Source organism: Alternaria infectoria (assembly GCF_024043175.1).
Source record: "Alternaria infectoria strain BMP 0036 chromosome Unknown scaffold_1, whole genome shotgun sequence".
Classification (NCBI taxonomy): Eukaryota; Fungi; Ascomycota; class Dothideomycetes; order Pleosporales; family Pleosporaceae; genus Alternaria; species Alternaria infectoria.
This window is the reverse complement of record NW_026250690.1, coordinates 81,285-105,923: the sequence shown is the minus strand read 5'-3', so window position 1 is coordinate 105,923 and position 24,639 is coordinate 81,285. Positions and strand designations below refer to the sequence as shown.

At 51.9% G+C, this 24,639-nt stretch overlaps 9 protein-coding genes across 9 annotated transcripts; 4 read left to right on the top strand and 5 right to left on the bottom strand.

Annotated features, from left to right (window-relative positions):
- Nucleotides 1-1,929: 1,929 nt before the first annotated feature.
- On the top strand, nt 1,930-3,136 carry J4E92_000037 (uncharacterized protein; the record flags this gene model as incomplete). The annotated part of the gene is made up of 2 exons (XM_051491456.1): nt 1,930-2,027; nt 2,089-3,136. The coding sequence occupies 2 exons, from the start codon at nt 1,930-1,932 to the stop codon at nt 3,134-3,136; spliced, it is 1,146 nt and encodes a 381-aa protein (XP_051356968.1).
- An 896-nt stretch (nt 3,137-4,032) lies between these two features.
- Nucleotides 4,033-4,864, bottom strand: J4E92_000036 (uncharacterized protein; the record flags this gene model as incomplete). The annotated part of the gene is made up of 3 exons (XM_051491455.1): nt 4,033-4,522; nt 4,771-4,804; nt 4,858-4,864. The coding sequence occupies 3 exons, from the start codon at nt 4,862-4,864 to the stop codon at nt 4,033-4,035; spliced, it is 531 nt and encodes a 176-aa protein (XP_051356967.1).
- Nucleotides 4,865-9,459: 4,595 nt separating this feature from the next.
- Nucleotides 9,460-11,684, bottom strand: J4E92_000035 (uncharacterized protein; the record flags this gene model as incomplete). Its single annotated transcript, XM_051491454.1, has 2 exons — nt 9,460-11,243; nt 11,471-11,684. 2 exons carry the CDS (start codon nt 11,682-11,684, stop codon nt 9,460-9,462), a joined length of 1,998 nt encoding a protein of 665 aa, XP_051356966.1.
- A 1,225-nt stretch (nt 11,685-12,909) lies between these two features.
- J4E92_000034 (uncharacterized protein) lies at nt 12,910-15,404 on the top strand (the record flags this gene model as incomplete). The annotated part of the gene is made up of 3 exons (XM_051491453.1): nt 12,910-12,946; nt 12,995-13,436; nt 13,499-15,404. 3 exons carry the CDS (start codon nt 12,910-12,912, stop codon nt 15,402-15,404), a joined length of 2,385 nt encoding a protein of 794 aa, XP_051356965.1.
- Nucleotides 15,405-15,532: 128 nt separating this feature from the next.
- J4E92_000033 (uncharacterized protein) lies at nt 15,533-16,708 on the bottom strand (the record flags this gene model as incomplete). The annotated part of the gene is made up of 1 exon (XM_051491452.1): nt 15,533-16,708. One exon carries the CDS (start codon nt 16,706-16,708, stop codon nt 15,533-15,535), a length of 1,176 nt encoding a protein of 391 aa, XP_051356964.1.
- A 649-nt stretch (nt 16,709-17,357) lies between these two features.
- J4E92_000032 (uncharacterized protein) lies at nt 17,358-17,760 on the top strand (the record flags this gene model as incomplete). The annotated part of the gene is made up of 2 exons (XM_051491451.1): nt 17,358-17,462; nt 17,551-17,760. The coding sequence occupies 2 exons, from the start codon at nt 17,358-17,360 to the stop codon at nt 17,758-17,760; spliced, it is 315 nt and encodes a 104-aa protein (XP_051356963.1).
- A 657-nt stretch (nt 17,761-18,417) lies between these two features.
- Nucleotides 18,418-19,361, bottom strand: J4E92_000031 (uncharacterized protein; the record flags this gene model as incomplete). The annotated part of the gene is made up of 3 exons (XM_051491450.1): nt 18,418-18,783; nt 18,833-19,036; nt 19,089-19,361. 3 exons carry the CDS (start codon nt 19,359-19,361, stop codon nt 18,418-18,420), a joined length of 843 nt encoding a protein of 280 aa, XP_051356962.1.
- A 334-nt stretch (nt 19,362-19,695) lies between these two features.
- On the top strand, nt 19,696-21,480 carry J4E92_000030 (uncharacterized protein; the record flags this gene model as incomplete). Its single annotated transcript, XM_051491449.1, has 3 exons — nt 19,696-19,997; nt 20,047-21,356; nt 21,404-21,480. The coding sequence occupies 3 exons, from the start codon at nt 19,696-19,698 to the stop codon at nt 21,478-21,480; spliced, it is 1,689 nt and encodes a 562-aa protein (XP_051356961.1).
- A 496-nt stretch (nt 21,481-21,976) lies between these two features.
- J4E92_000029 (uncharacterized protein) lies at nt 21,977-24,074 on the bottom strand (the record flags this gene model as incomplete). The annotated part of the gene is made up of 4 exons (XM_051491448.1): nt 21,977-22,773; nt 22,958-23,068; nt 23,324-23,507; nt 23,667-24,074. The coding sequence occupies 4 exons, from the start codon at nt 24,072-24,074 to the stop codon at nt 21,977-21,979; spliced, it is 1,500 nt and encodes a 499-aa protein (XP_051356960.1).
- Nucleotides 24,075-24,639: the final 565 nt, after the last annotated feature.

Below are 24,639 nucleotides of genomic sequence, written 5' to 3'. Positions count from 1 at the left end.
ACGACAGCGTCCTCTTTCCTCACCACCTTGTTTGGCGCTATACCCTGTCCACGGATCTCATTTCGCACATACTTTGTCTACTTGGAGATGTGCTGCCGCTTGTCTGGCATGCCTGATCATATCATTGGTCTTGACTACACCTCTGGTGTCCTCTTCTCAATGACCGATTCAGGTGGTTGGTCATGCTAGCAAATGTTGAGATACTGTTGGGCAATGCTATGGTGTAGCCTCTTGGTTATGGTTAGACGAAATGCAAAGGATTGGTTACACAATGACTTCTTGAGTTGTTTTCCCCCTTTCACACGTTACTGTCTCAGCCACTGCGAAAGACGTCATGGGCTGATCATGAAGATTCTCCAACTTTCGCTACGTCAAAGAATGAAGGCCAGCAATCATGTTTGTTTCTTGAGGCGGTATAATAGGAACGTATTCCAAACATGAAGCGATTCCAGACTTTGTCGGCTTGGGACTTCATCGTAATCCAGAATGCCCCCAAACGATACGGCATTCACTTGGACCACAGTCCTCAGCACACGCGGTTTCTTAAGCACGGTTGCTGGCGTCCTATTTAGTAAAGTTGCCAGTCCAGACTATGAACAGCTCGTCGACTCAATCAAAGCTAACTCCCTTCTCCTTTACCCCGACATATCAACTACCGTCTGCACTTTCCACACCAAGGCGACGGGGTTTAGATGTAGGAAGAAGGAATTATGGGCTGCGACGTTGACTATAGATGTGGATAGGGTGGTCTTGGAGAGGGTTCACGGGAGAAGCAGTAGGGAAGCCGCTTTGAAGGCGCTGGATAGTGAAGTAAAGAGAACGCTGAAAGAGAACAGGGAGCAGATGGAGTTAGAAAGTGACCGCGCGCTTGGGGAAGAGGTTGAAGAGAGGAACGGGAGAAAGGAAGGGGATGCCGGAAGTGAAGAGGGGTTGTGCTAGGGGATGCCGGAGACCCCGGCATGAATGCTATCTGAGGACACATCTCGTGACCTCACGAGAGATTAGGAGCAGAGTAGAAGGCGAGACCAGAGTCTTTGCAAAACCAATACACAAGCGTCGTCTAAACCCTGAGAAGTAAACTGGAGCCCTTGATAAGTGTCGGGCCGAAAGTCTTGGAGTACCTAGGTATTCTTAGATACAAGACTCAGTAAACTTGTTGAAAAAGTAAATAATCAAACAATTTTTGTCAACGAGCTATACAAGCCTCATGTTTTGTGTCGAGAACGATAGTTCAGCCTCATGCACTGCACGGGGCCTCGCGATCGGTGCCTGCGGGCGGCAATTCCGCGGATCGCGAAGCACAATCGGTCCTACAAGACACGACAAACCCCCCCATGATCTCCATCTGACCCATAACCATCAGCGAGATCCTCTTTAATCCACTCTTGTCAACTCACTTTTCCATCCCTCGTTTCGAGAACAGCGTTCGCAAAACATCGGCATCTTGATCAGCGACGGAAGTCGGTCATGAGCGGGCGATCCCTGCATAACGGCCATGCGCCAGTGGACGGATTGCATCATTGAACGCCACCATGGCCTCGAATCTTGCCTCGCACGCAGCGAGAGCCGCAACGCGCGACGGGCAAGCCACTCGGAGCCCCCACTAAAGGCGTGCTTTTGTCCGCCCTGCCATCAGAGATACAGGCAAGCACGGCGGGTGAGGGGCGTGGCGGATCCATCTCCGCGTGGGTTTAACACGAGCGACAGGCACGAGAGAGTCTAGCCCTCCTGCCTTCCCTGGCTGCACCTTCCTCGTGCGTCTCGCGCGTGCTTGCCAGAGTCTACGCATGTTTACCGGGTTTTAAGGTTGCGCCTTCTCTCTGTTTCCGCCAATTTTCGACGAATTGACTGCAATCGATCGACATCACGACCCCGACTACTCAATCACCACTACATACTACACTGCACTCACTCGCCTGGTAGCCCACGATGCTGGAGAGGCAGCAACATGCGCTGCGGGACGACGCCAGGGACGCCGCGCCGAGGTTGCCAGTCTCGCTCTCGGGAGAGATCAACGCTGCTACACGGTATGATCCTGGTGTTGTATCACTTGGGAGCCAGGCCACGATGCTAATAATACACGTCCAGTTCTCTGCACACAAACCTTAACCGCCTCATAACCTCGCGCCTGCCGCTTGCGCTCCCGCCTTACACGACAGACGCCACACTCTACGCAACCGGCCTGCTGCATTTCGCCCACATCTTCCTTACCTTCGAGTCACTGTGGGCGGATCTGCTGCGCGACCATGCCCCAGCCTCACATACCGCCTCCACACACCCCGCAGTCGATTCTGAACCCGCTTCCCCACCCTTCTCGCCACTGTTGTCGTATCTCCTCGTAAACCCGTACGACTCACCCTCGCTCTTCACGTCAACACTCGGTGCGCCAACACCGCCTTCTCCACAACTCGCTGCTTTCCTGAAAGCGCTACGGCCGAGGGGTCTGATACGGTCGAGTCGGCTAAAGAGGGATCTGGAGTATCTGCTCGGAGTGCACCCCACAGATCTCGAAATCCTGCTAGCAAAATACCCTGGAGACAAGGTCGCCGACTTCTGCACACACATCCGCAAGAGCGTGAACGAGAAACCGTGGACGCTAGTCAGCTATGCGTGGTGTTTCTACATGGCCGTCTTCTCTGGAGGCCGCTGGATACGAGGGACGCTCTTGAAGGCACCTCCAGGTTTCTGGCCAGAGCAAGACGGCGAAGAGACGAGTTTGGAAGAACGCGGCTTATCCTTCTGGCATTTCCTCGGCCCCCACGACGGCGAAGACATCAAAGCGGATTTCAAAACCCAACTCCTCGCCGCGGAGACCCTCTTCACACCCGACGAGCGCGTCGACATCATCGAGGAAGCGAAAAACATTTTCCGTCTTTGCGCTACGCTCGTAGATGAGCTGGATGAGTCGATCGGCACAGACATGGCGCGCACGGAAGCGACACCCTCAGTTCACCCCGAACCCAAGATCTCGAGTCCGACCCGAAAAGAGCCTCTCGTTGATACAAATGTCGCTGTTATCGGACATGTGACGAAGACGGATGACCCGTTCAAGACATTTCTCAGGAGGCCAGAGGTCACGGGTACCTTGGTCGCTATTGGCTGTCTGGCTGTGGTCACGTTGTTCAAGTTGCAGTGAGACAACAACACCATGCGCCCGGTGTCACGACTGGTTTTCTTCTTTTCCTTTTGCAGATACTCGGCGGACACTTTTCTTTTTGGTTCACATGATTAGCGTTAATAGCCGCATCTGGCATGATGCAGTTTTTATTTGTGCACGAGCGACATGGCAGTATGGCAGTACGACTGCCTCTACTTCTCTTTATGGTTTTCATGCGCTATGGCATCCGGAGTTTCACTCGTCTTCAGCGGGCTAGGATTAGCCTGCCATTTAGTGGAGTTCTTCTCACATAGTCTTTTACGGATATTCATCTGAGACTACATCAGTAGTCGGTGCATGTATGGAGAAATGGCATGAGATACCCCTATGTAGTGGTTTATAGATACATATGATTTCTGCTTATACTTCTTGTGGCCTTGAGTTCGTGTGAATGGTTTGATGTGAAGAGTGCGGTGTGGTGAAGAGCAGAGTACGCAACTCATGACGGTAGAGGGCTGGTGTGTCCTGAATGCGTGCGTTGAGTGAAGGGAATCATAGTGACGTTTGCGGTGAGGTATATATTCATCACCTGGGCATGGTCACGTTGCGCATCGCGGCACATGTTGCTAAGGGAAGACAGGTTGTGTTCAATTTATGTAAGGGGATATGGAGATACATGGATGATGTTGCATGTTGCTGTTGGTGTGTGTTCTAAAGGAGATAAGGGGTGATGTGTGAGCGTCGTTACATGTTTTTTGGGCTTTTCTGAAGATGGTGTTCGTGTGCTTGCCTCCTCTTCTTTCCAAGTGTTTTTGGTGGGTTGTGGTATGCTAGAAAGGGAATGAGCAAGGAAGTGGTCTTCTCCGGTAACATAGTGACGAGCCAAAGCGTACACGTGATATCATACGTTCGGTCAGTGAGCGGGCACTTGGAGCTTAGGACCAAAGATCAGTGCTCAAGTCGTTCCGAATGCTCTGGTCGAAAGAGCCATCCGTGCCATGGGCTTTGCGTAGATGAATTCGGAGGTCCGCAGGGCGAAAGTATCCTTTTCCATTGATGCGATCGCAGCCAGCCTGTGGGCAGGAGAATCCGGATTCGTCGTGCACAGTACGCATATGCTTGACCCATTCCTTGGAAGTCGCGAAAGCACCTTGTTGCCAGTCGTCTACGCTAGCAGGTCTCGATTCGGGACACTCTTTCTTTGGGCACCACTTGCGGTCGTCCAGCTTGCAGACCTGATCGCCTTCGCCAATATGATGATAATTCCGAACGTGCTGTGTGAGATGATCCTTGCGTTTGAAGCCATTCTTTCCTCGGTACTTCTTGCAATACTTGCATGGGAAACGCTTAGAGTCCTCTCGATGCGTTCGTTGATGCCTTTGGTACGTGTCCAGTCGGGAGAATTGCTTCTCGCAGCCTTCATGCCTGCAAATGAACGAAGCATGGCCTGTGCTGGCAGCATGTAGTCCTATTTCGTACAGCGTCTTGCCATCGTACATGCATTCATCGCATGTAAAGGTGTCCTGATGCACAGATCGCATGTGGTCCTGGTATCTCCACTGTGAGATGTAATGGAACTCACAGGAAAGTATGACGCATTTTCGACTGACGGTATCATGTGGCGACTGCTGTGATGTGAATTGGGCAGGCATACCATCGGTAGTCTCGCTTACTGGGTCAAAGCATCTCGCTCCGGTGTCGACGAAACTACTTGAACAATGTCAAAGGCCAATCTCTCTGTAGATCCACATTATACTGACCTCCCATCGTGGCTTGTTTGGGAAGCGTCCAGATTTATCTGGCTCCTGAAATAACGACCCGTAGCGTTGGAGTCGGAGACGCTATGACCCTCAAATTGTCGGGTGGACGTTTGGGTATTGGACCAGTCGAGATGAGACTCGCTCAAGATGCGGTCACTGGACAGCATGCCATCGTAACAGTGATCCAGACTGAAGGGGAAAGCTTCGAGTGATGAAGACCAAGGCAAGACGAGTGACTCGTACGGTTGTACAGTCGTCGAGTTGACTGCAGAACGATCAAATGCAGATGCCTGGCTGAACGACCGTCGCCCTTTTTGTTAGCAGAGTGTAAAAAAAAAAGCTCACCCGAACTCCGGGAATTCGAATTCGTCCATGATTGGCAAGGCAGACAAAGGCTGCAGCGTGCCTAACCGAAAGCGTAGAGGCGAAGCAAGCCACTCAAGCTGATGTGTTGGCAGTCGTAAAGCAGCGCAGCAAGGCTGAAGCGGTGATGGTAGGCGAAGCGGGAAATTCTGGTGGAGGATGCAAGCGGGATCCATCAGTAATACATACTTGCCGCCGGTGAAGCCTCGCGCTGCTTTAAGCCAGGCAGCGAAAAGGGCGAGAGCTGCCAGGCTGACTCTTGGCTGCATGCTCAGCTGAGGAGGAGTGGTATGATTGGATGTTTTGCGCGAAAGGGCCATGGCCCTTTTTTGGTGAGCATTATTAGAGCTTGATGTGCACGTGTGAGTTACCTAACTGCGTGCTGGTAGACACGAGATGTTTGCTGGAAATGTGTATTGTATTCGTCTATAGCTTGAGAAGCAGGGTAGGACCGGGAGGTATTCGCGGTTGACTTCAGTGTCAGACGATTGTACGGAAGGTCATGTCGCCGTCGTTGGGGATACATGTGTATGTATACTTCGGGGTGTAGCTAGTCCTTTACAAAATAACGAGTCGCGTACTGATACGATAGGATTGAATGTATGAAGAATCTGTCATCGCGTTCCGAGAATAGGTATTCTTGTTTTTGTCGAGATAATGGACCCATAGCAGGTAGTCATTGTGGCCCACTATCCGGATTCGTGCTCGTTCAACTCCCCATACCATTCTTCTTGACGCATTTGTTCAGTTTCAACGCCATGAGGAAAAATACGTTTGGCGATGGGAGTACTCACGTCCTCGTCTGATTCGAGGAAAACCATGAACTTAGGATACGCTTCGAAGTTAGTTGCATTTCGCTTCTCTTCCCACGTAGTGAACGCCGTCCAATATAATTCCTCAACATCCTCTCGTAAGTCCTCCACCCCGTCTTTCCAGCAAGAAAGTGCATCATCCGCGTTTTGCTCGAGCGTACGCAAGACTTGACCAACCCGGATCCCCTCAGCATCGCGAATTTTAGCAACCAATCTAAGAACTGGTGCGCGTCGGCGTGGTAGATAGATACCCAAAGCTTTGCACGGCGGTTCTGTAAGAAACATAGAGCTGATTAACTCATCAAAAGCTGTCTGTGGCATAGGTCTTTTGTAAACGCGCCGTTCAGAAGAACATGGGCTCAGTATGATTTCGCATCTGCCGAGATGTAGCCGCACTCGCCCTGGAAATAGTCCCAGAAAGTACGGATTGAAGCTGAATTGGCTCAGATCAAGCCAACACGGACTACCAAACTGTGGGAACATTCCTGGGAGACTGAACCTGACGTCTTCATACCAATCTCGGATGTTCTCGTAATATAGCTGAGGTATGTTGCGCGCTTGGGAGACTTTGGCAGAATAGTATTGGCGGCGGGCTGGAACAGACGGAGTAGTAGTAGCGGGGTCCTGAGGTAGCGACAAGACCGCATGCTCGATGTCGATAATCTCCTTTTCAGTGGGCTGTAGCCAGAAGAGTTCCCTGTCAATTGTTTGCCCATGGTTCACTGGAGGGCAAGGATGATGGCTGTGGTATCGAGACGCGAAAATATAGCGAATTGTCTAACGCCAGGACACATCAACGTTCCAAGCTGGGTATTGTGAGTCTGTGGTTGCATACCGAAGTATCATCTCCAGTGATTCAGGAATGTCGAATACACGCCGAGCAGAGAAAGAGAAACTGCCTGACTGTAGCTTACGAGCAGTGCCAAACGTTGGGGCGCGCATGGAAGGAGTATGGTATGAATATAGTTGCAAACGCGCATCGATCGTGTACAGCATCGTTCGCCTCCATTCTTCCACTCCAGGCATCAAAGATGGGTGCGGTTTCTCTGGCCATATCGTTTGATGATGTACTCCGTTGTGATCGAGTTTAAGGGCCAGGAGATACAGGTTACCCAACTGAGTTTTGTTTGCGTGCAGTAAACTAAGATCTTGGTCCGGAAAGTGTTTCGCGATCAGCGAGTCATACGGGTGGTATTGCACGCATTCTGGATCGGGGGTAGTGGAAGCCATGGCGATGTGGCTTTGGCAGGGTGCTGCATGGAAGGCAGAGAGATGTGCCGGCCTTTATAGGTAGATATGGCATCGAGCTCCATCACGGGAATCTAATGCCTGGAGTGGTGTTTTGGTACTGTTGAGTCTAGTGCTGCCGATGTAGGCAGGCGCAGATCACGTGATGCGGCCCGTGCCCCTGCTGCCTTGAGAAGTCGCAGCACATAAAATCCATCATCCCCTGCAACTTCATAACTCCTCATTCAAAATTCACGAAGCTTATCCCGAACCCTGATTGCGGCAACATGACCACCCCAGATATGCCCAACGAAGGCGCACAGCAGAGGTATGACAACGACGACGATGGACTGCATCCCGATGACGTTCTAATCACGAAATGGTTTCCAGAATGTACGACTTTAGAACTGCTGGATCGTTATCCAGAACGATCTGAAATGATCCGTGCCGCTAAAGCCGCAGAAGAAGACATCGCGAACGGCATACATCGAGTTCCGCCACAGGTACCCTGGCCACGTCCACCTCCCCGCCCCCGATCCGATCTAGAGGCAAGTATCGAAGAATGGCGACAGCCACGGTTGCGCATGATCAATCAACTTATGTCTGGATGGGCATCCACATCAACCTCCCTGCCTGGTCAAAACTTATCGGTCACTATCCACAATCGCTCGCATCACGAGAATGCCAGATCAACAAGTGTGAACGCCTGCACTGCTTTGACGGCTCACCATGCGCTCTACATTCCAGAGATTCTCTCGAGCATAATCGGATTTCTTGACCCGAAGTCGATGCTAGAAGTCCACAATGTGTCCTTACTGTGTCGAGCTACTGTCACTATAGTTCTCGGCTTCCAATTCCGCATGGCTTATCCCTGCCCTGCTATCACCTACCGGGATCTAATACCTTCAGGACTTGAATGGATGCAACCAGACGAGAAAGAAATTGCAGAGATGAGCAAGAAAGTTTTCGATCTTCTAGACACAGAGTCAAAGTCCCCAGACACCTACTTCCGTGTCTACTACCCTGCACGAGTGTCACAAGCCACTAATCTTCCCGAAGACTCAAAAACAGCATATCGTAATCTATGGCACATAATGTGCCATAAATGCCGGTTCCTGTTGTTTCCTGTCTGGCCTGGACCGGTCCCTCAGATGTCGCTAGCACCGGAAGACAATCGCTGGTGGGATCTCAGCCAGGTCGAGTTCAATCCGTACTTCGCCCAAATTTTCGATTGCCGTCTTCGAAAGCACTATGGGCGTATAGAGATTGATTTGCAGCCTGGGCCTTTGAGTAGATCTCCGTTCTTTAGCCAGACAACATTGACATCCTTGGTACGGCCTATGTTTCTAACTCAGCCGCCATGCAAGGGCTTGGGACTCTACATCACCCAAGCTAGCTCCAACGCCAACCTTGCAGGATATCCGAAACGTCTCACACATATCCGCGATGACAATGGAATACGAGTCGGCCAATTTCTGGACGAACTCGAACAACATTTGTCTGCAGTTGTTGTATCTTGGCTACGGGATGTTCAAAAGAGGCGTGACTTGCTCTCAGAGATAAAATGGACAGCATTCCCACCGCGTAATTGGCATAACTCACGAGACGATTGGGGATTTAATGATGTTGAACCACGTCTAAAGATAATGATCTTCCTTGACAATTTGGACAAGGTACCAAATGAGATGAACATGGAAGGAGCTGTTTATCAAATATTCTCGGGATTTGGAGATCGCGGAGAAATTTGGAAGCGAGCCTTTGAGGTCTGGCATGCGAACGAAAGTGCTTCCAAGATCTCAGATAGCCTCTAAAAGCCGTGTTTGAAAGACTCGAAGGCTATCTCTCCCATAACTGAAGTCATGTCAACAGATCGGTGGATCCATCGCGCACATTCTTGCATCTAGCGATTAGTCTAGCGCAGGACCGAAAGACGTAGCATATTATCAAAAGCAATCAAAAGACATGAATCTCTCCATGGAAGTTTTGAACAAATCTCAGCGCTACAGTGGGTATCTTGAAGCACTCTGCGCCTAGACAATATATGAAACGTGACACCCATCATGACCATATCGCTGAAGTAGTGCAACGACACTTTCCAGCATATTGCCACGACCTGTACATCGCAGGTCTTTGATAGCTGAAAACGATCTCCTCACACATCGAAACTTCCGCGCCGCTGAAGGGAATACTGTAACCAAGGTCATGATCTTACAGCGTACTCATCTTCCAACCCATGCTCCGGCGCAAAAGGATCGAAAGGAACAACAACCTCCTTCTTCCCAAACGCCTTCTTCAACCCCACCTTCATCCTCTCCAATCTCGTCATCTCCTTCTTCTTAGCCTCCTCAAACGTCATGTAACTCTTATCTATCTCCTTCAGTCGCGCCGCCTCCTCTTTCTCAAACTGATCAGCGCGCTCTCGAAGCCCACTGATGACGTGCTGACGAAGACGGTGGTTGGCGAAGACCATGTCGTGCTCTGGATGCAAAAGAAGAATTTCGGGGATTTTGGAGACGGGAAGGCCGGAATCGGCGATGCGGTGGTAGAGGAAGGATTCCAGGTCCTCAGGACACCACGACGGTTGAGCTGGGATGCCGACGAAAGTCGCGCGAGTAGCGCGGATGATACCGAAGTCCGTTACTTCACCCGCGTCGTACTGTTTGAGTAGGTCGCAGATGAGCTGACCGCGCTGTAGGAGGCGCACCTCACGATGTGTCCAGTCGCGCTTGTATTCTGTTAGATGAGGAGGAAGAAGCCAACCCTCTTGCGAAAGCTTGTGAGCGTCGTAGAAGCTCTTAAGCTTGTTCCATGCGTTGGGGAAGAAATAGCCTTTCCAGAACTTTTGGCTGTAGACTGCGGCTTCGACTAGGATGCGGAGGTAGTAGTACAGTTCGTGTTGGTTTTGACCGTTGGCGGGACGAGATGAGAAGGATGCGGTACTTCGTCTGGCTTGCTGGGGAATATCGAACATAGCGGCTGCAGTGTGGTTGCGGCGGTGAGTGTGTTTGCTGCCAGTCGCTTCGACGTAGTGTATGCCTTTGTCGAATTCTTCTTTGCTGACGGCAACAGTGGCGATGGACTTCGCCTGCGCTTTTGTTAGGATGCCTTCTTCACCAAGACCGGTCATGAAGATCTCGAAGTGCTCTGGCTTCAGTATGTGGCCGCGCTCCTCGGGGAAGAGCTGCGCGACAATCATCTCGTGGTCTTCGCTGTTCATGAGCCGACGTTCGACAAGCTCAGCATTGTTGACTACAGCGTTGTAGCGTATGATCCAGTTACGCTCAACAGAGCCTTTTGGCATCTGACTCGCGCGGATGTGTACGCCATTGACATCGAAGGTAGCGTCGGGTATCTCACCATCGACGTGGCGGGCTTGAAGATGAAAATGGGCATTGATACGATCGATGATGTCAATGTTAGTCGGGCAGCCGTCTGCTGCGTAGAAGGCGAGATATCTGACAGCCTGGCGCCTTCTTGCGGCCTCGATAGCCTGATTTGCGGTTCTTAGATGGGTTTGGCGGTGGTTTAGCGCAGAAAGACTGTTCGGCAGACGAGCTATGCCATGACTGTCTCTGGGTCCCACATGCTTGCCGATGGTATCCAAGGGCTTTACGCGCTTACTTGTATTCGCCTGTGGTTTGATGGTAGCATGGCGCTGATTCAGCAGCTGTTCCGCTGCACGCATGCCCTCTATGGCCGCCTTGAGTCTATCAGTACGAGCATCAGAACTGATGTTGGTATCGTCGACGGTGGCGGGGCGGGAGGTCGTCCGAAGTACATGGCTATCATCGGTACAATTTTGGTTGTCGGATCTGAGATCATTTTCCGCTGGGCTCTCGATGGTAGGCCTGGCGTTATTGATCGAGAACTTCGCAAGTGGTGTGATATGTGTGACGTCGATTTGACTTTCATCGGGGACTGATATCGCGGAATGCGCGTCGCCAAGCGGCGTCAACGGGCTTGTAGGTGGAGTGCTTGAGGGAACTATGAGGGATAGTGTAGTAGCATCGGACTCGAAAATTGTGTTATCCGCCGTCGAAAGTGGTGACGGAGTGGGAGATGTTTGCTTCTCGAAAGTTAGTACATCTTCTCTCAGGTCTCATCTACAGCACTGACCTTTTTTTGCTTAGGCGACTGGAATCTATAGAGCCTCTTGGGAGCGGAAGTAGGTGTAGCCGGCGCAGAAGGCAAGGGAGAGACATGGTCTCGACGGCGATGATTGCCGAAGACCTTCTGGAACCCAGCGATAAGACGTGTAGATTCCTTGCGCTTGTCGTCCGGATTTTGAGTAATGCTATTGCTGCTTATGCCAGCGCTGACACCGGCGTCGTTGCTCGTACTGTTTTTGGGCTCTGATCTGGCGCGGTCGCCATCGTGGCTGCGGCGGAATGACTTCCCAGACAAGAAGCTTTTGAAACCAACCATGGTTAGTGCTGTCGAAGTTTTGAACAGATGAACTTTCAAGTGATCGTCGCTATGACGGGGAGGCTGGGCCTAAAGGGTGTGTTGTTGCTGTTAGTCGAGTAGTAGCTGCCACTGTCAGTGCGGGCAATTTTGTTAAGTTCAGCTTCAAAACTACAGATGTAAACAATGCCAAGCATGCGTGATTTCGGGTCCACGGCGCCGCGAAAATGCGGGGTGGGGTAGCGGGAAGTGAAGTGAAACTGAAAGTGCAATGATTTGAGAGCTCTGCTGCGTGTGTCGAGTACTGGCGCGTTGGCGAAGTGAAAAGTGCACCACCAAACAACCACTGAAAGACGAACTGGGCAACTTCAGATGAGAAGATGTCTGCTCGAACAGAAGCACTCATCTGAAAGACTCGCCCGCAAACGATTTCCGGTGCATAGGATACTCAAGAGAAAACATGCCCGACATTCGCCATCAGTTCAGTCCTTCGTCCAGGTAGAACATATCGCCCTACTAGCTGTTGATAAAGCTGTAGGCATATAGATTGGGACCAGGATATCCGAGTCCGTGACCGTGACTAGAATTCACAGAATAAGTTCTTCATTAGTATTCTTGACGAAGGACAGAGAGAAGAGAAAAACACTCTTCGGGACGGATGCGAAACGAATGATAAAATGTAGGAGTTGGCAGTATAGAAACAGAAACAACGTAGAAGAAGCAATCCGAAATCGTCTCTTGGGCATTGTATGATGAATTTGAGAGTTGCATGGCAGAGATACTTGATGAACGTGAAAGGCGAAAAGGAAAGCAACAAAATAACGTTCCACAAGGACTTGGAACCACAACCCAACGTTGATACTCGATAGTACCAGTGCTGCTCTCAAGTAGTATTTGCATCTATAAATCCCTGTCGCTAACAGTATTCGTACAGGAGGGTACAGAAGGCTCTGTAGGCGAGAGGAGTGCGCATGAAGAAGTCGGCAACGTATCCCGAACGGGATAATGACTAGGACTCGCGAACAATGCAATAAACATGGATCTGCGCGAAACACACGATGCACTGTTGTGGTAGTAAAGGCGTGATGTGCGAGAGCATGATGAAGCCTTCAGGGTAGATGGTAGTGCAGGGTCTAGGGCGGAAGCCACGAACCCCGCCTGGCGCTAGGCAATTGACCCCACGCGAGTGGCTGGCCAAAAGTTCGTACCCCAAGGACGACGCCTGCGCAACATCGAGAGCAGCGCCATGGCTTTACTCGAGCTGCTGGACCAATTGCCAGCTGGTAGGCCACGAGGCTCGGCACGTACGCTTTTAGCTAATTACACCGCAGAGGTACTCCTCATATGGCACGAGCATCGGCTCCCCATCCTACTGTCTGCACTAGTAGTAGCGACCATCGCGCGCCTTGTCATATACGCGCGCGACCGCGACCAGAGAGAGAAGCTCTCTGTATCACCCGCTCCTTCCTCGCCCAAGACCGCCGTCGAGCTTAAACCGGAATGGCTGCCCGAATACACCACGACGCTCAACTCTGCCAAGCTCAATGTTGATAACCATGCCGAGGACAACACAAGGGCAGTGGCTGCCGTCGCCGAGACGAAGAAGGGCCCCAAAAGAGTCAAGGGCAGGAAGGTACCGAAGAAGGTGGTCGCGGCTCCTGCATTTGATCATCAGACGGACAAAATCCAGCCCTTGATATTCTTCCAATCGCTGTCTGGGACGACTGAACGTTACGCTACGCAGTTCGCGCAAGTCCTGACCGAATGGACAAGGTACGTTTCGGGCATGCACGACATATTTGAGGCGTCGACTGACCTCCTGCTTCACGTTGCAGGGGATGCGATCAATCCAAGTCCTTCCTAGAGCCCCAGACACTCGATATATCCTACATTGAACACGACGACTACTTCATTAGCCCACCGAAAACCGACGCGAACGTCAAGCACTTCTACATCATCCTCGTACCGACGTACAACATTGACACCGTCTTGGACGTCTTTGTAGAGAGCTTGCAGGAAACACACAACGACTTCAGGATCGATACGGCGCCATTGAGCGCTTTGCTGGGATACGCCGTGTTTGGTTTCGGCGATAGAGAAGGATGGCCGACTGAAGAAGAGGGCTTCTGCAGCCAGTCGAGAGAGGTGGACAAGTGGATGGCCAGGCTGACTGGCAGGAAGAGAGCATACCCTCTTGGTATGGCCGACGTCAAGAGCGATGCTGAGCAGATGCTACAAGATTGGAGGATAGGCGTTCAGGACGCGCTCGTGGAGATCGCCGAAGGACGAGGACTCGGTGACGGTGTCCCGGGTAGCGGAGATCCCATTGAGAGCGACGAAGAAGATCTGGAGGATGGCAACGACCAAAATACACGCGTAGACGATGTTGAAGACTTAGGCTCGATGGTGAACGCTCCAATTCCGGTCGACTTTACCACCTACAAAAATTCCGCAACCGCTCCTGAACCCGTCAAGGCCACCTCATCCCGTCAGGCTCCTAAGGAGATGGTCCCTACCACCTCTCCCACGTATGCCGCTCTTACCAAACAAGGTTACAGCATCATCGGCTCTCATTCGGGCGTCAAGATCTGCCGATGGACGAAATCTGCTTTGCGTGGCCGAGGCTCCTGCTATAAGTATTCCTTCTATGGTATCGCCTCTCACTTATGCATGGAAGCAACACCGTCCCTCTCATGCTCTAACAAATGCGTCTTTTGCTGGCGACACGGCACCAATCCGGTCGGCACCACGTGGCGCTGGATCACCGATGCTCCGGATCTGATCTTCGACGGCATCACAGCAGCACATTACAAGAAGATTAAGATGATGAAGGGAGTCCCCGGTGTCCGAGCCGAGCGTTTCAGCGAAGCCATGCGCATTCGTCACTGCGCCCTGAGTTTGGTCGGCGAACCAATCTTCTACCCACACATTAACGAGCTTCTCGGTATCATGCACCAGAATCGCATCTCCACGTTCCTTGTCTGTAACGCTCAGCATCCAGCTCAACTAGCTTCCTTGATCCCAGTAACCCAACTCTACGTCTCCATAGACGCATCAAACAAAGACAGTCTTCGTAAGATTGATCGACCTCTTCACCGGGATTTCTGGGAGCGCTTCTGCGCCTGCCTAGATATCCTTCGTAATCGGCGATTTGAGCAACGCACTGTTTTCCGCCTAACACTTGTCAAAGGCTTCAACATGGCCGAGGAAGTGCGTGGATACGCTGACCTCGTCGAACGTGCATTGCCTGGTTTCGTCGAAGTCAAAGGCGTGACATACTGCGGTACCTCAGCTGCAGGATCTGCAGGCCTCACCATGCAAAACGTCCCCTTCTACGAAGAAGTTGCCGAATTCGTGACGGAACTTGAAAAGGAATTAAACAATCGCGGCCTGACCTATGGCATCGGCGCCGAACATGCGCATTCCTGCTGCATCCTGCTAGCCGACCGCACGAGGTTCAAGAAGAACGGCAAGTGGGCGACAAGAATAGATTTCGAGCGCTTCTTTGATCTCTATGAGGGCAACGTACAAGGGACGAGGATGGAGGAAGGGCAAGTAGTAGGCTGGAGACCAGAAGACTACGTTGGTGACGAGACGCCAGAGTGGGCGCTCTGGGGAAATGGTGGATTCGATCCTAGAGATGCGAGGGTGTATAGGAAGGGGAAGGGTCCCAAGGGCGATGACGATGCAGAGAAGAGCGCAGTGGAAGGGCAGGCCACAGCGACTGCGTTGGAGTTCTAGTCATCGTCACAAGAATAAATATGAATCCAATCAGTTGTGTTGAACAAAGGTTCATCATTGTTCTTCTATCTATGCATTGTATTCATCAAGTCGTAACATCCGTGTATGCAGTCGTAGTGACGCAGCACTCATATAGCCGCCCACTCAACAGAGAATGCCCTCACAGGCTCATTCTCTTGGGCATCTACCTCGGGGTTCTCACCACCGATCATGTAGGCCTTCTTCGTTCCTGTGCCGAGGCGTCCTCCACCAACAACATCCAGCAAGTCGAACTTCTGGTCCCAACCCAAGCCAGTCGCGGCAAAGTGGCTGTGGTACCGAAGGGGATCGCCTGGGTACACGTTGTAGTGACATCCAAAGCGTAGACCGGGCATGTGGTAGTAGCCCTTGGAGTGTAGGTAGCGGAACAGCGGGTAGCTGTCCGGTACAGCTGGTGGAGGGACAGACGGGTCCTTGGCGGGGGTTGGTAGAGGGGGGTATGAAGTTGTTGGTGTGACAAAGTGCTTCTGGGCAGCAACGCCTTTCGGCGCGCTGCTGGCCTGGATAGGAACAGCTGGTTCAGGGGCAGGCGAAGGGGGTGCGGCATCGAAGAGCGAGACCTCTTCGACCGACGAATCCACCTTGGGCGCCTTGATTTGTACCCACGAGTCTGAAAAGCTAGAGCCTTTCATAATGAAGCCTAGACCAGAGCTACCGAGATCCGAGCTATCAGTGACTGAACTAGCGGGGCTGGAGGTGACTGTGGTCTTGGTTGACTTTGTTGGCGCCGAAGAGTCTGCGAAGCTCGATCCCTTCATGATGAATCCAAGACCCGAGCTCGCAAAACTGTCGTCATCTCCTTGCAGAGTATCGTCCGAAGCAGTGCTAGCAGCACCACCACTCTTCTCGACCTCCTCCCTCTTAAGCCCCTTCGCCTCCAACGCCCTCTCTTTCCTTCTCTCCGCCAGCTCAGTCTGTTCCTTAGTAACATCCTCACCGCGCTTATCCATCTCCTGCATATACCTCAGCCTATCCTCACGCTTCATCTCCGCAAAAGCCTTCTGATGTGCCTGCGCATCATCCACGAGATACGCAGCGCCTTTATCGACGAGTACCCGAGCCTCTTCCGGCATGAGTTCAAGTGGTATGCCCAGAAAAACGTTCTGCTGGCTGAGGTTCGGTATCGTGCCGACGAGGAGACCGCAGATGTTGTGCGTGCGACGGCAGTGCGCAATAACGTCCACATCAAAGAGGAGGTAGCGGCCGGCGACGTGGGATATCGGGAAGGGTTCTTTGATCTGTTTGGGGGCTGGGGCAGCCGCCATAGTATAGGATGGTCTAGAGCAAAGGCTTCGTTAGTCTTTGCTTGTATAAAAGAGCGGTGAAGATCACGTAAAACGGTGAAGGTCATCGAGTGAATACTTGGTCGTCATGTCCAACGCGATGTTACATCGTCGCCGGGGTAGGTGGACTGACAGATTGATTTATAGGTTTATAATCATCAAAGGGATAGGAGTGATATGGAAAGGGTATACATACTTACATCGCGGCGGTGATCGCGCCGTGGGGACTGGATGTCGAGAACTTGGATGGAAAACGAGAGACGAGGAGCTTCAGACCGCAGCTTTAAGAAACTTTTTAGCTTGAGCTTTACCCACTATTACCCGCGTTGGTGGCTGCGAAAAGCTGGTTCCATGGGACATGAGTGGTGCGGTGAAGGATCTAGACCCTACGTCGACTAGCGCAGGAGAGCTTACCTAACGCGTCTGACCGGCATCACGAAACGGCTCCCGGAACCCAAGATTCGCGCCCAGTGCACCCCAATCAAGATATATCGAACACCGTGGGGCCTACATCGACGCGACGTCTTCTTGTTTGCTTCCTGTTGTTACATCGTAGGCTGCAGGCCTGTTCAGGTTTTTTTCGTTGTGTCAAGTGACCGCAACGACACGAAACCCTGGAAGAACACCAAACATGGCACCGCCATACTTTCCCGCATCAACCAACGGTCAAGACACCGCGCCGCCAAAATCATACTACGAGCAACAGCGCGAATTGCTCGTCACTGAAATTGCCCAAGTACGTGCGCCCACGCAATCCCCCACGGAGCGCATCGCAGCCCTCCAAGTCCCAGCTTCTACACCGGTCCATACTAACCAACAGCCAGAGTCTAGAAGTCGTCCTACAAAACATCAACAAGCTGAACCGTTCGCTCGAAGAAGTCACATCCGTCGGAAACGAGTTCGCACCCGTTGAGTCGCTATGGAGCCACTTTGAGAACGTCATGGCCAAGGACCCGAGTGAGCAACAAGAAGGGCCACAAGAGGGCGCAACGGAACATGAAGGCGAGACGGAAGTGCCTCAGGAAAGGAAATGAGCGGTGGCAGGGAGGTAACCTTGTTAGTTTACGATAAACAACAACGCGCCCGGTGGTGCACGGCCAGCCGTCGAACAGACCATGGCGATAGCAAGTATGATGTAATGATACCCCGGAGCGAGTCATTGGCACAGTGCGCGACACCAGGGGATCGCAGTCACCACGTTGTATTATACTCTTACACAGAAGATACACCGTGTGTATGATGTTCAAGACTAAGATATGCAGCATTTCACGTACCATGTACATTTGGGCGAAGGGATGTATGAAGGCGGTCAGCGACACGAGTTCTGTCATCGGCTAGCGACGATCAATATGGAGAAAAACAGGTTTCAGAAATATGTTTGATTTACTTCCCCGGCGCAGGCAAATTTAATCGCCCACTCGCGCCATGCATACATACAGAATACCGAATACAGATACAGGGAAAGAAAATGCTGCTACTGTGGACTATGGAATCGCTGCGTCCATTCTCATGCCAAAAAGGAAACCCAAACGCCAGGCGGCCATGTACATGTAAAGACTTCCCTAGGATTAAGAGGAAGCGAACATGCCCGGACAAGTGGTGGAGGTGAGCCGTATGTCATTAAACATCTTGATCGTGTCGTCCAGCGTCGTGAATCTCGATATGCTCTCCTCTCGATAGACACAAACAAACTATAGGACCTTGCAGCCGCTGCGCTTCTTCTTCTTACCGCCCCCAGCAGGGAACGACGACGTGTTCCCTCTTGATGAGGTCGCTGTGCCGACACGGCGCTCTTCTTGCTCCTTGTGCTCCTCGCCGACGGCCATTGTGACGGCCATGTCGAAGATCTCTTCTACACCGTCTTGCTCTTTACTACTGCACTCCATGTAGGCAGCGCCCATCTTCTTCGCAACCGCGCGACCTTGCTCTGATGTGACGGGCGTCAGGCCTTGTGTCTTGAGTAGCTCGATGCAGTTCTTCTTGTTGCGCAAGTCGGACTTGAGGCCCAACAGCATGAGGGGCGTTGTTGGGCAGAAGTGGAGAACTTCTGGGTACCACTGGGAGTTGTCAGCCAATGCATGGGTTATGTGTATCGAAGTATCTTACCTTGTCCATGACGTTTTCTAGTGAGTTGGGGCAGTCAATCGCAAAGCAGACGAAAATGACATCTGTCTCTGGGTACGAGAGCGGTCGCAACCTGTCGTACTCCTCTTGTCCAGCGGTATCCCACAGCGCAAGTTCGACCATCTTGCCTGTGGGAGGATGAGGAGTGTGAGTGATGTAGTTCTCAAAGACCGTTGGTACATATTTCTGCAGTCGCATTAGAATCACATGACATGTCTTTTTAGCTGGTGGTGCGTACCTCTGGGAAGTTGCCGGAGCTGTAGCTGATCAACAAACATGTCTTTCCGCATCCACCGTCACCGACAACAACGAGCTTCTTGGAGTAGGCTGGTGGTTCGGTGATGGCTGTGTCGCGCGTGTTGGTGGTTCCATATGAGCTAACGGTGCCATTGCTGTTGCGCTCGCTCGGTGTGCGGGCGTGGCTGCGGACTGGTGTGATTGATGAAACGGCCGCCTTTGTGCTCTGCTTGCGCCGGAGGTAGTCGTAGTTCTGGGAAGGTGCGGTGGCCATGTTTGGAAGTGTGCGGGATGTGTAGTCGTGTCCTGTTTCAGACGAGGTTATCAATACGGAGAAGGAAGATGGTGTTGGAGTTGGTGTGGGGAGCGAGTGGTCGAGGCTTAAGAGAGGTGGATGTTGACTGTTAGAGGGCTCGGTCGCATATGGCAACCACGCTACGTCTCCAGCGGCTCGCTAAACTAGCGCCAAGTCGCAACGTGCCTGTCCATGTCTATCGATCGATGGCATGCATCCAAGCCCTCAGCCTCGTCTTACTCCACGACGCTATCGCTGCCGCTGGACATGCACGTTCGATTAACTCGCCCACCCCCTTTCTGCGACCGCTGCCATGAGTCCGCGACATGATGCGCCCAAAGACACCGCAGCGACCACGGAGCCCAAATTGGACGCGGGCAACAAGGGCCACGATCACTATGCCCAACGCCTGCCCAGATGGCGCAATGCCCTGCGCAACCGCCTCATACCCATTGTGCGCTGGGAGACGCCCTGGCTCGCCCTGATGCAGGACAAGATGCGCTCGCCCGCCCTCGATTCCTACTTCGCCTACACTGCCAACCTCGGCACACATACCTTCTTCATGGTGTTCCTGCCCATCCAGTTCTGGTGCGGCTACACTAGCATTGGCCGAGCGTATGTCAGAAGCTGTCTCTCACTATCGTGCGACGTCTGACGTACATAGAACTGTCTTCATGCTTGCAGCCGGTGTGTATGGAACGGGCTTCCTCAAGGACATGCTCTGCTTGCCCAGGCCCTTATCACCCCCACTTGCCCGTATATCCATGTCCGGGTCCGCTGCGCTCGAATACGGCTTCCCCTCGTCGCACTCTGCCAACGCGGTATCGGTCGCCTTCTATGCCATATACACGTTGCGCCAGTCAGCCGAGCAGGATAATTCAAACTGGAATGCGGGCTTGCAGGCGCTGTTCTACTTCTACGCGCTCTCCATCATTGCGGGGCGCTTGTATTGCGGCATGCACGGGTTTCTGGATGTCCTCGTCGGAAGTGTAATGGGTGCCTTGATCACGGCATTCCAATTGGTCTGCGGGGACTGGATGGACTCGTTTGTCTTCAGTGGCAGTTATATGGACATCTTGATCGCAACGTTGGTCGTCTGCGTTCTCGTCCGCATTCATCCGGAGCCTGCCGACGACTGTCCATGCTACGACGATAGCGTATCCTTCTCCGGCGTGGTTATTGGAATCAATCTTGGTGCATGGCATTACGCGCAGACCGGCTATGCCCTGAAAGATGCATACCCCTCGTCCGTTCCATTCGACCTGGAAGAGATGGGTCTGTTAAAGGCAACAATCCGCATTCTACTCGGTGTTGTAGTAATCTTCGTCTGGAGAGCGACCATGAAGCCTGCCTTGTTTACTATCCTGCCACCCATTTTCCGTCTTCTAGAGCAGGCCCGTTGGAACATGCCTCGCGCCTTCTTCCTCAACGCGTCCAAGTACAAATCCATTAAGCCTTTCGCAGATGACGACAACGTCATTCCACCTGCATCAGAGTTGCCACATATGCTGAAGAACCTCGCCCACCCACGTAAGCGGTCTGTATCTGTCGGGCCACAGTCTGCTGCCGATGCTTACGAGACGCTTGCTTACCGCAATCGCCGACGACGGGAAAGTGTTAACTCACTAGATGGTACGGTACCCGAAGACTCCGCTTGGATACCCGGCCCGGCAGTCCTTGACACACCCAACATCGAGAAGGGGGAACCGCTACTTGGCACAGGTCTCCTGCCTACACCGATGGCGTCTAGGGTACACTCGTACGAGCAGATGATGGGCACAGGTGAAGTGCATGTAAACGAGAAAAATACGTCTACTCCCCCGAGGAGCGATACAGACGTCGCTGGCGATGTCCACACGCTCACACAAAGCCCGACTGAGGAGGAGAACGAGAAGCGGGAGATCTTTATGAAGCTTACGACACCGCGAGTGCGCTATGATGTTGAGGTCGTCACGAAGTTAATCGTGTATACCGGTATGTTATATGCTATCAACAGAAAATCGAAGACTAATCATAATTAGGTATTGCGTATATCGCTGTTGCGGGTAACCCCATTCTATTCGAGTTCTTAGGCCTGGGTATGGGTCAGCAATCGTAGTTGATCCGGGCCACAACCATGTTACGTCTCTTTTATCGTACATATGCCGACACAATCGGATGGTCTTGGTGAAACTGATGGACGGTCTCATGGTTTCTTCTTGCTTCAGAAGTCGAGTTTAGCCATGGAATTTGGACCAGTCGTTGCGCAATGCCAGGGAGAATCTCCTGGTAGCCTGGAGCTACCTAGTGGTGATTGAGAAATAATGGGCATTATTTCGTGGTTTTCAGGGCGTATATACGCCCGGTGATTCTCTTCTATAGTAATTAGGCTACCCATCCGATCTCCCATGGAACGATAGCGTACATGGACATGTCATGAGTATAACTCGATGAATACAGCATGACATATCCATGTACGCTATCTAGGTACGCCTTATACAAGGAAAAAGCCATATAGGCTTGCAGACTACATTAACCTAAAATCTTGCAAAGTAGGTAACCTAACGTCAACGTAGGCTCTAAGCTGTTCAGTTTTTCCACAAATGCCTACCCAATCATGCATCGGCCCTATACTCCTTCAGTCCTGCATACGTGCCACCTTTGACAATCTCCTTCGTTTCGCCCATAGTACCAAAGCAACAATGCTCCACCTTGCCCAAAGGTCCCTCCCTAGGATCATCTTCAAGGAGTACACCAAAGCGCAACTTCGTCTTCGCCAGCTCCTTGGGAAAGGGGTCTCCACCCAAGCATGCCCCAACACTCAAATGATCCAGCGTAGGATTACGGGTGGTAGCCATAATGCGAGAGAAGAGCACATCCGAAGCTACCCCGTTCATGTGGAGCGACCATGCGCCAACCAGGATGAAAGCGAAAGTAATCGCGATGACGATTGCGTATCCGATCCAGAGAGAGTGTTTATAATACACGTATACCACCATGGTTCGGGACTTTGTGCAGGGCACTTCTTGCGTCTGAACCACGGCTAGATTTGGGTCGTTGAGAAGAGTGATTAGTATATCTTCGAAGAGGTCTTGTATTTCTGTCTTCAGATCCACCAATGGGTACGAGGTGCTGCTGTTGACTAATCGCGTCTCAGATAGATCCGAGTAGGTGATGAGGATCTTTTGCTTTTCGATTTTGCCACGCAGGAAGCGTCGTAGGAGTGAACCTAGAGTATGGAAGGAAGCCGTTACTTTGTATTCTTCGGTATTTTTCTGGGGTTCGATGGGATGGTCGCCGATGACCGGTCGCAGGAATTCTCGTTCCAAGCGGGTTGCGGACTGTCTAGGATTGTAGCTCATGTTGAAAGTATATCTGGTGTATTGCATGACGCATTTGAATATCTTCGGCTCTGTAAAGATGGACGTGACAAGTCAGTATATCAACCAAGAAAAGCCCAAACAGGCCTGCAGCCTACATCGACATGAAAGCCTATAAGATAGGTGACCTGGCGTTGATGTAGGCTCTAGACCTGTTCAGGTTTTTTCTTGTATGAGGTGTATCTCTTACATGTGGTTCGCATAGCCAGAACTTACCATGTAAATTTCCCCATTTGGCCTTGTACTCCGGTTCTGCATCGTGCGAGTACGGCTTGGAGGTGTTGATGGCGTATCCGATCCAAAGGTTTGGCTCGTTCTCGAATGCGCCTAAAGACCCTGTACCATGCACCGGGTCTTGATACCCGTAATCACCTTGATCGACATCTGCATTATATACAAGGCTTCCACTCGGCGCGAGTTCAGACAATGCGAATGGCGCGTCGGATTCATCAGTATTCTCGACGTCCATGCATTGGTAGCCGGGCCCCACGAAGCTTATTGTGTATGTACAATTCCAGCCCGATCCGCAAAATACGGTAGAAGCGTTTTCGCGAGGCTGTGGCTTCTGCATGTACACGCTACTGAAGGCTAATCGGCGTGCATTCTTCGACGGCTGATCGTAGTAGTCGAAGAAGCTTCCTGTACCCGTTGCCGCGGGATAGAATTCTCCATCTCTCCTTTCCTCTTCGATTGGCTCAGTGGTGTTGTAGAAATTCAAGCTCTTTTGCCAGAATTTACTCATGTCCCGAAAATTGTATGTAGACTCCTGGGTGAAATTCAGGGTAGCTACAGAGCACCTGGCAGTGTTGTTGAACGTTCTTAGCTCAGATGTTAGTGAGGCTGGGGACAGGACGGATGCAAGTGGTAGTAACTTGGGTAGGTCAGAATAAATCTTCTGTCTTCTGTGAAAGATTTGTAGGCTTACCCAGGTACAGGCTGCCATGAGCGTAGCAAGCTTGCCATTTCTGATCATCTCCCAGTTGAGGAAGAACTGCGTCGGATCTTCCGTTGCAGAAAACAGGCCATCAATACCATTGATCGTCATCGCCTTTCGTCGGAAGGTATACCATATGCGCTGACGGTTGCACATGATAACGGTCCCGACCAGTGTGCTTTTCACAAAGAAAGCCAAGGCTGTACCATATCGCACCATCTTCAGTTGCTCGGTGGCCGGCTTCCCATTGAGATGCATGTAAAACAAGTGATGGCCCACTGCCGCCGCGAATCCAGCCATGAACAACGCTACTATGAGAGCTGGTGTTGTCCAGTATATGTGCCATTGGACCAATTCGCCAGATCTCCTGTCGACGAGAGCTTGAGTGTCCGCATCCATGGTCTTCTTATGATAAAGCGAGTTTAAAGTATACGTAGACTCTCTCGCTGACCGTATGGAGTGGCCGGATATGTCGTGTTCTCCTCGCACCGGCTCATACCGGCTGTCGCCGTGTGGCAGGCCCAAGTAGGCTCCCGCCCGGAACCCACCCTTTGTATTCTCATCGTGAGACTGACCCAAGGATCGTGCGGGAGTAATGCGCGGATCTACACCGTCCGATGATAGCCGTGAAAGATATGAGAGCTCGATAGGATCGGATTCTGTGCGGAAGGGATCGTAGGGTTCAGGACGTGATTCCGGTGAAACATCCCGTGAGGAATAAGCCGACTGAATCCCTCGAGAAGCCATCGTTGTCGCAATGCTGTGAGTCGAGGATGACACAATCTTGAGAGCATAGGATGATTGCGGCGCGGTCCCGGGGTCATTAGGAAAACACCATAGTGCTAGCGTTCAGCGGGGTGTTGCACATGTAGAACTGTGGGCGTATGCAGCACGACAACAAGAGGAGGGTGGCCGGAATGCTCAATGAGTGCCGGTGCTGTCGCATGCAACTATCTCAAGGACG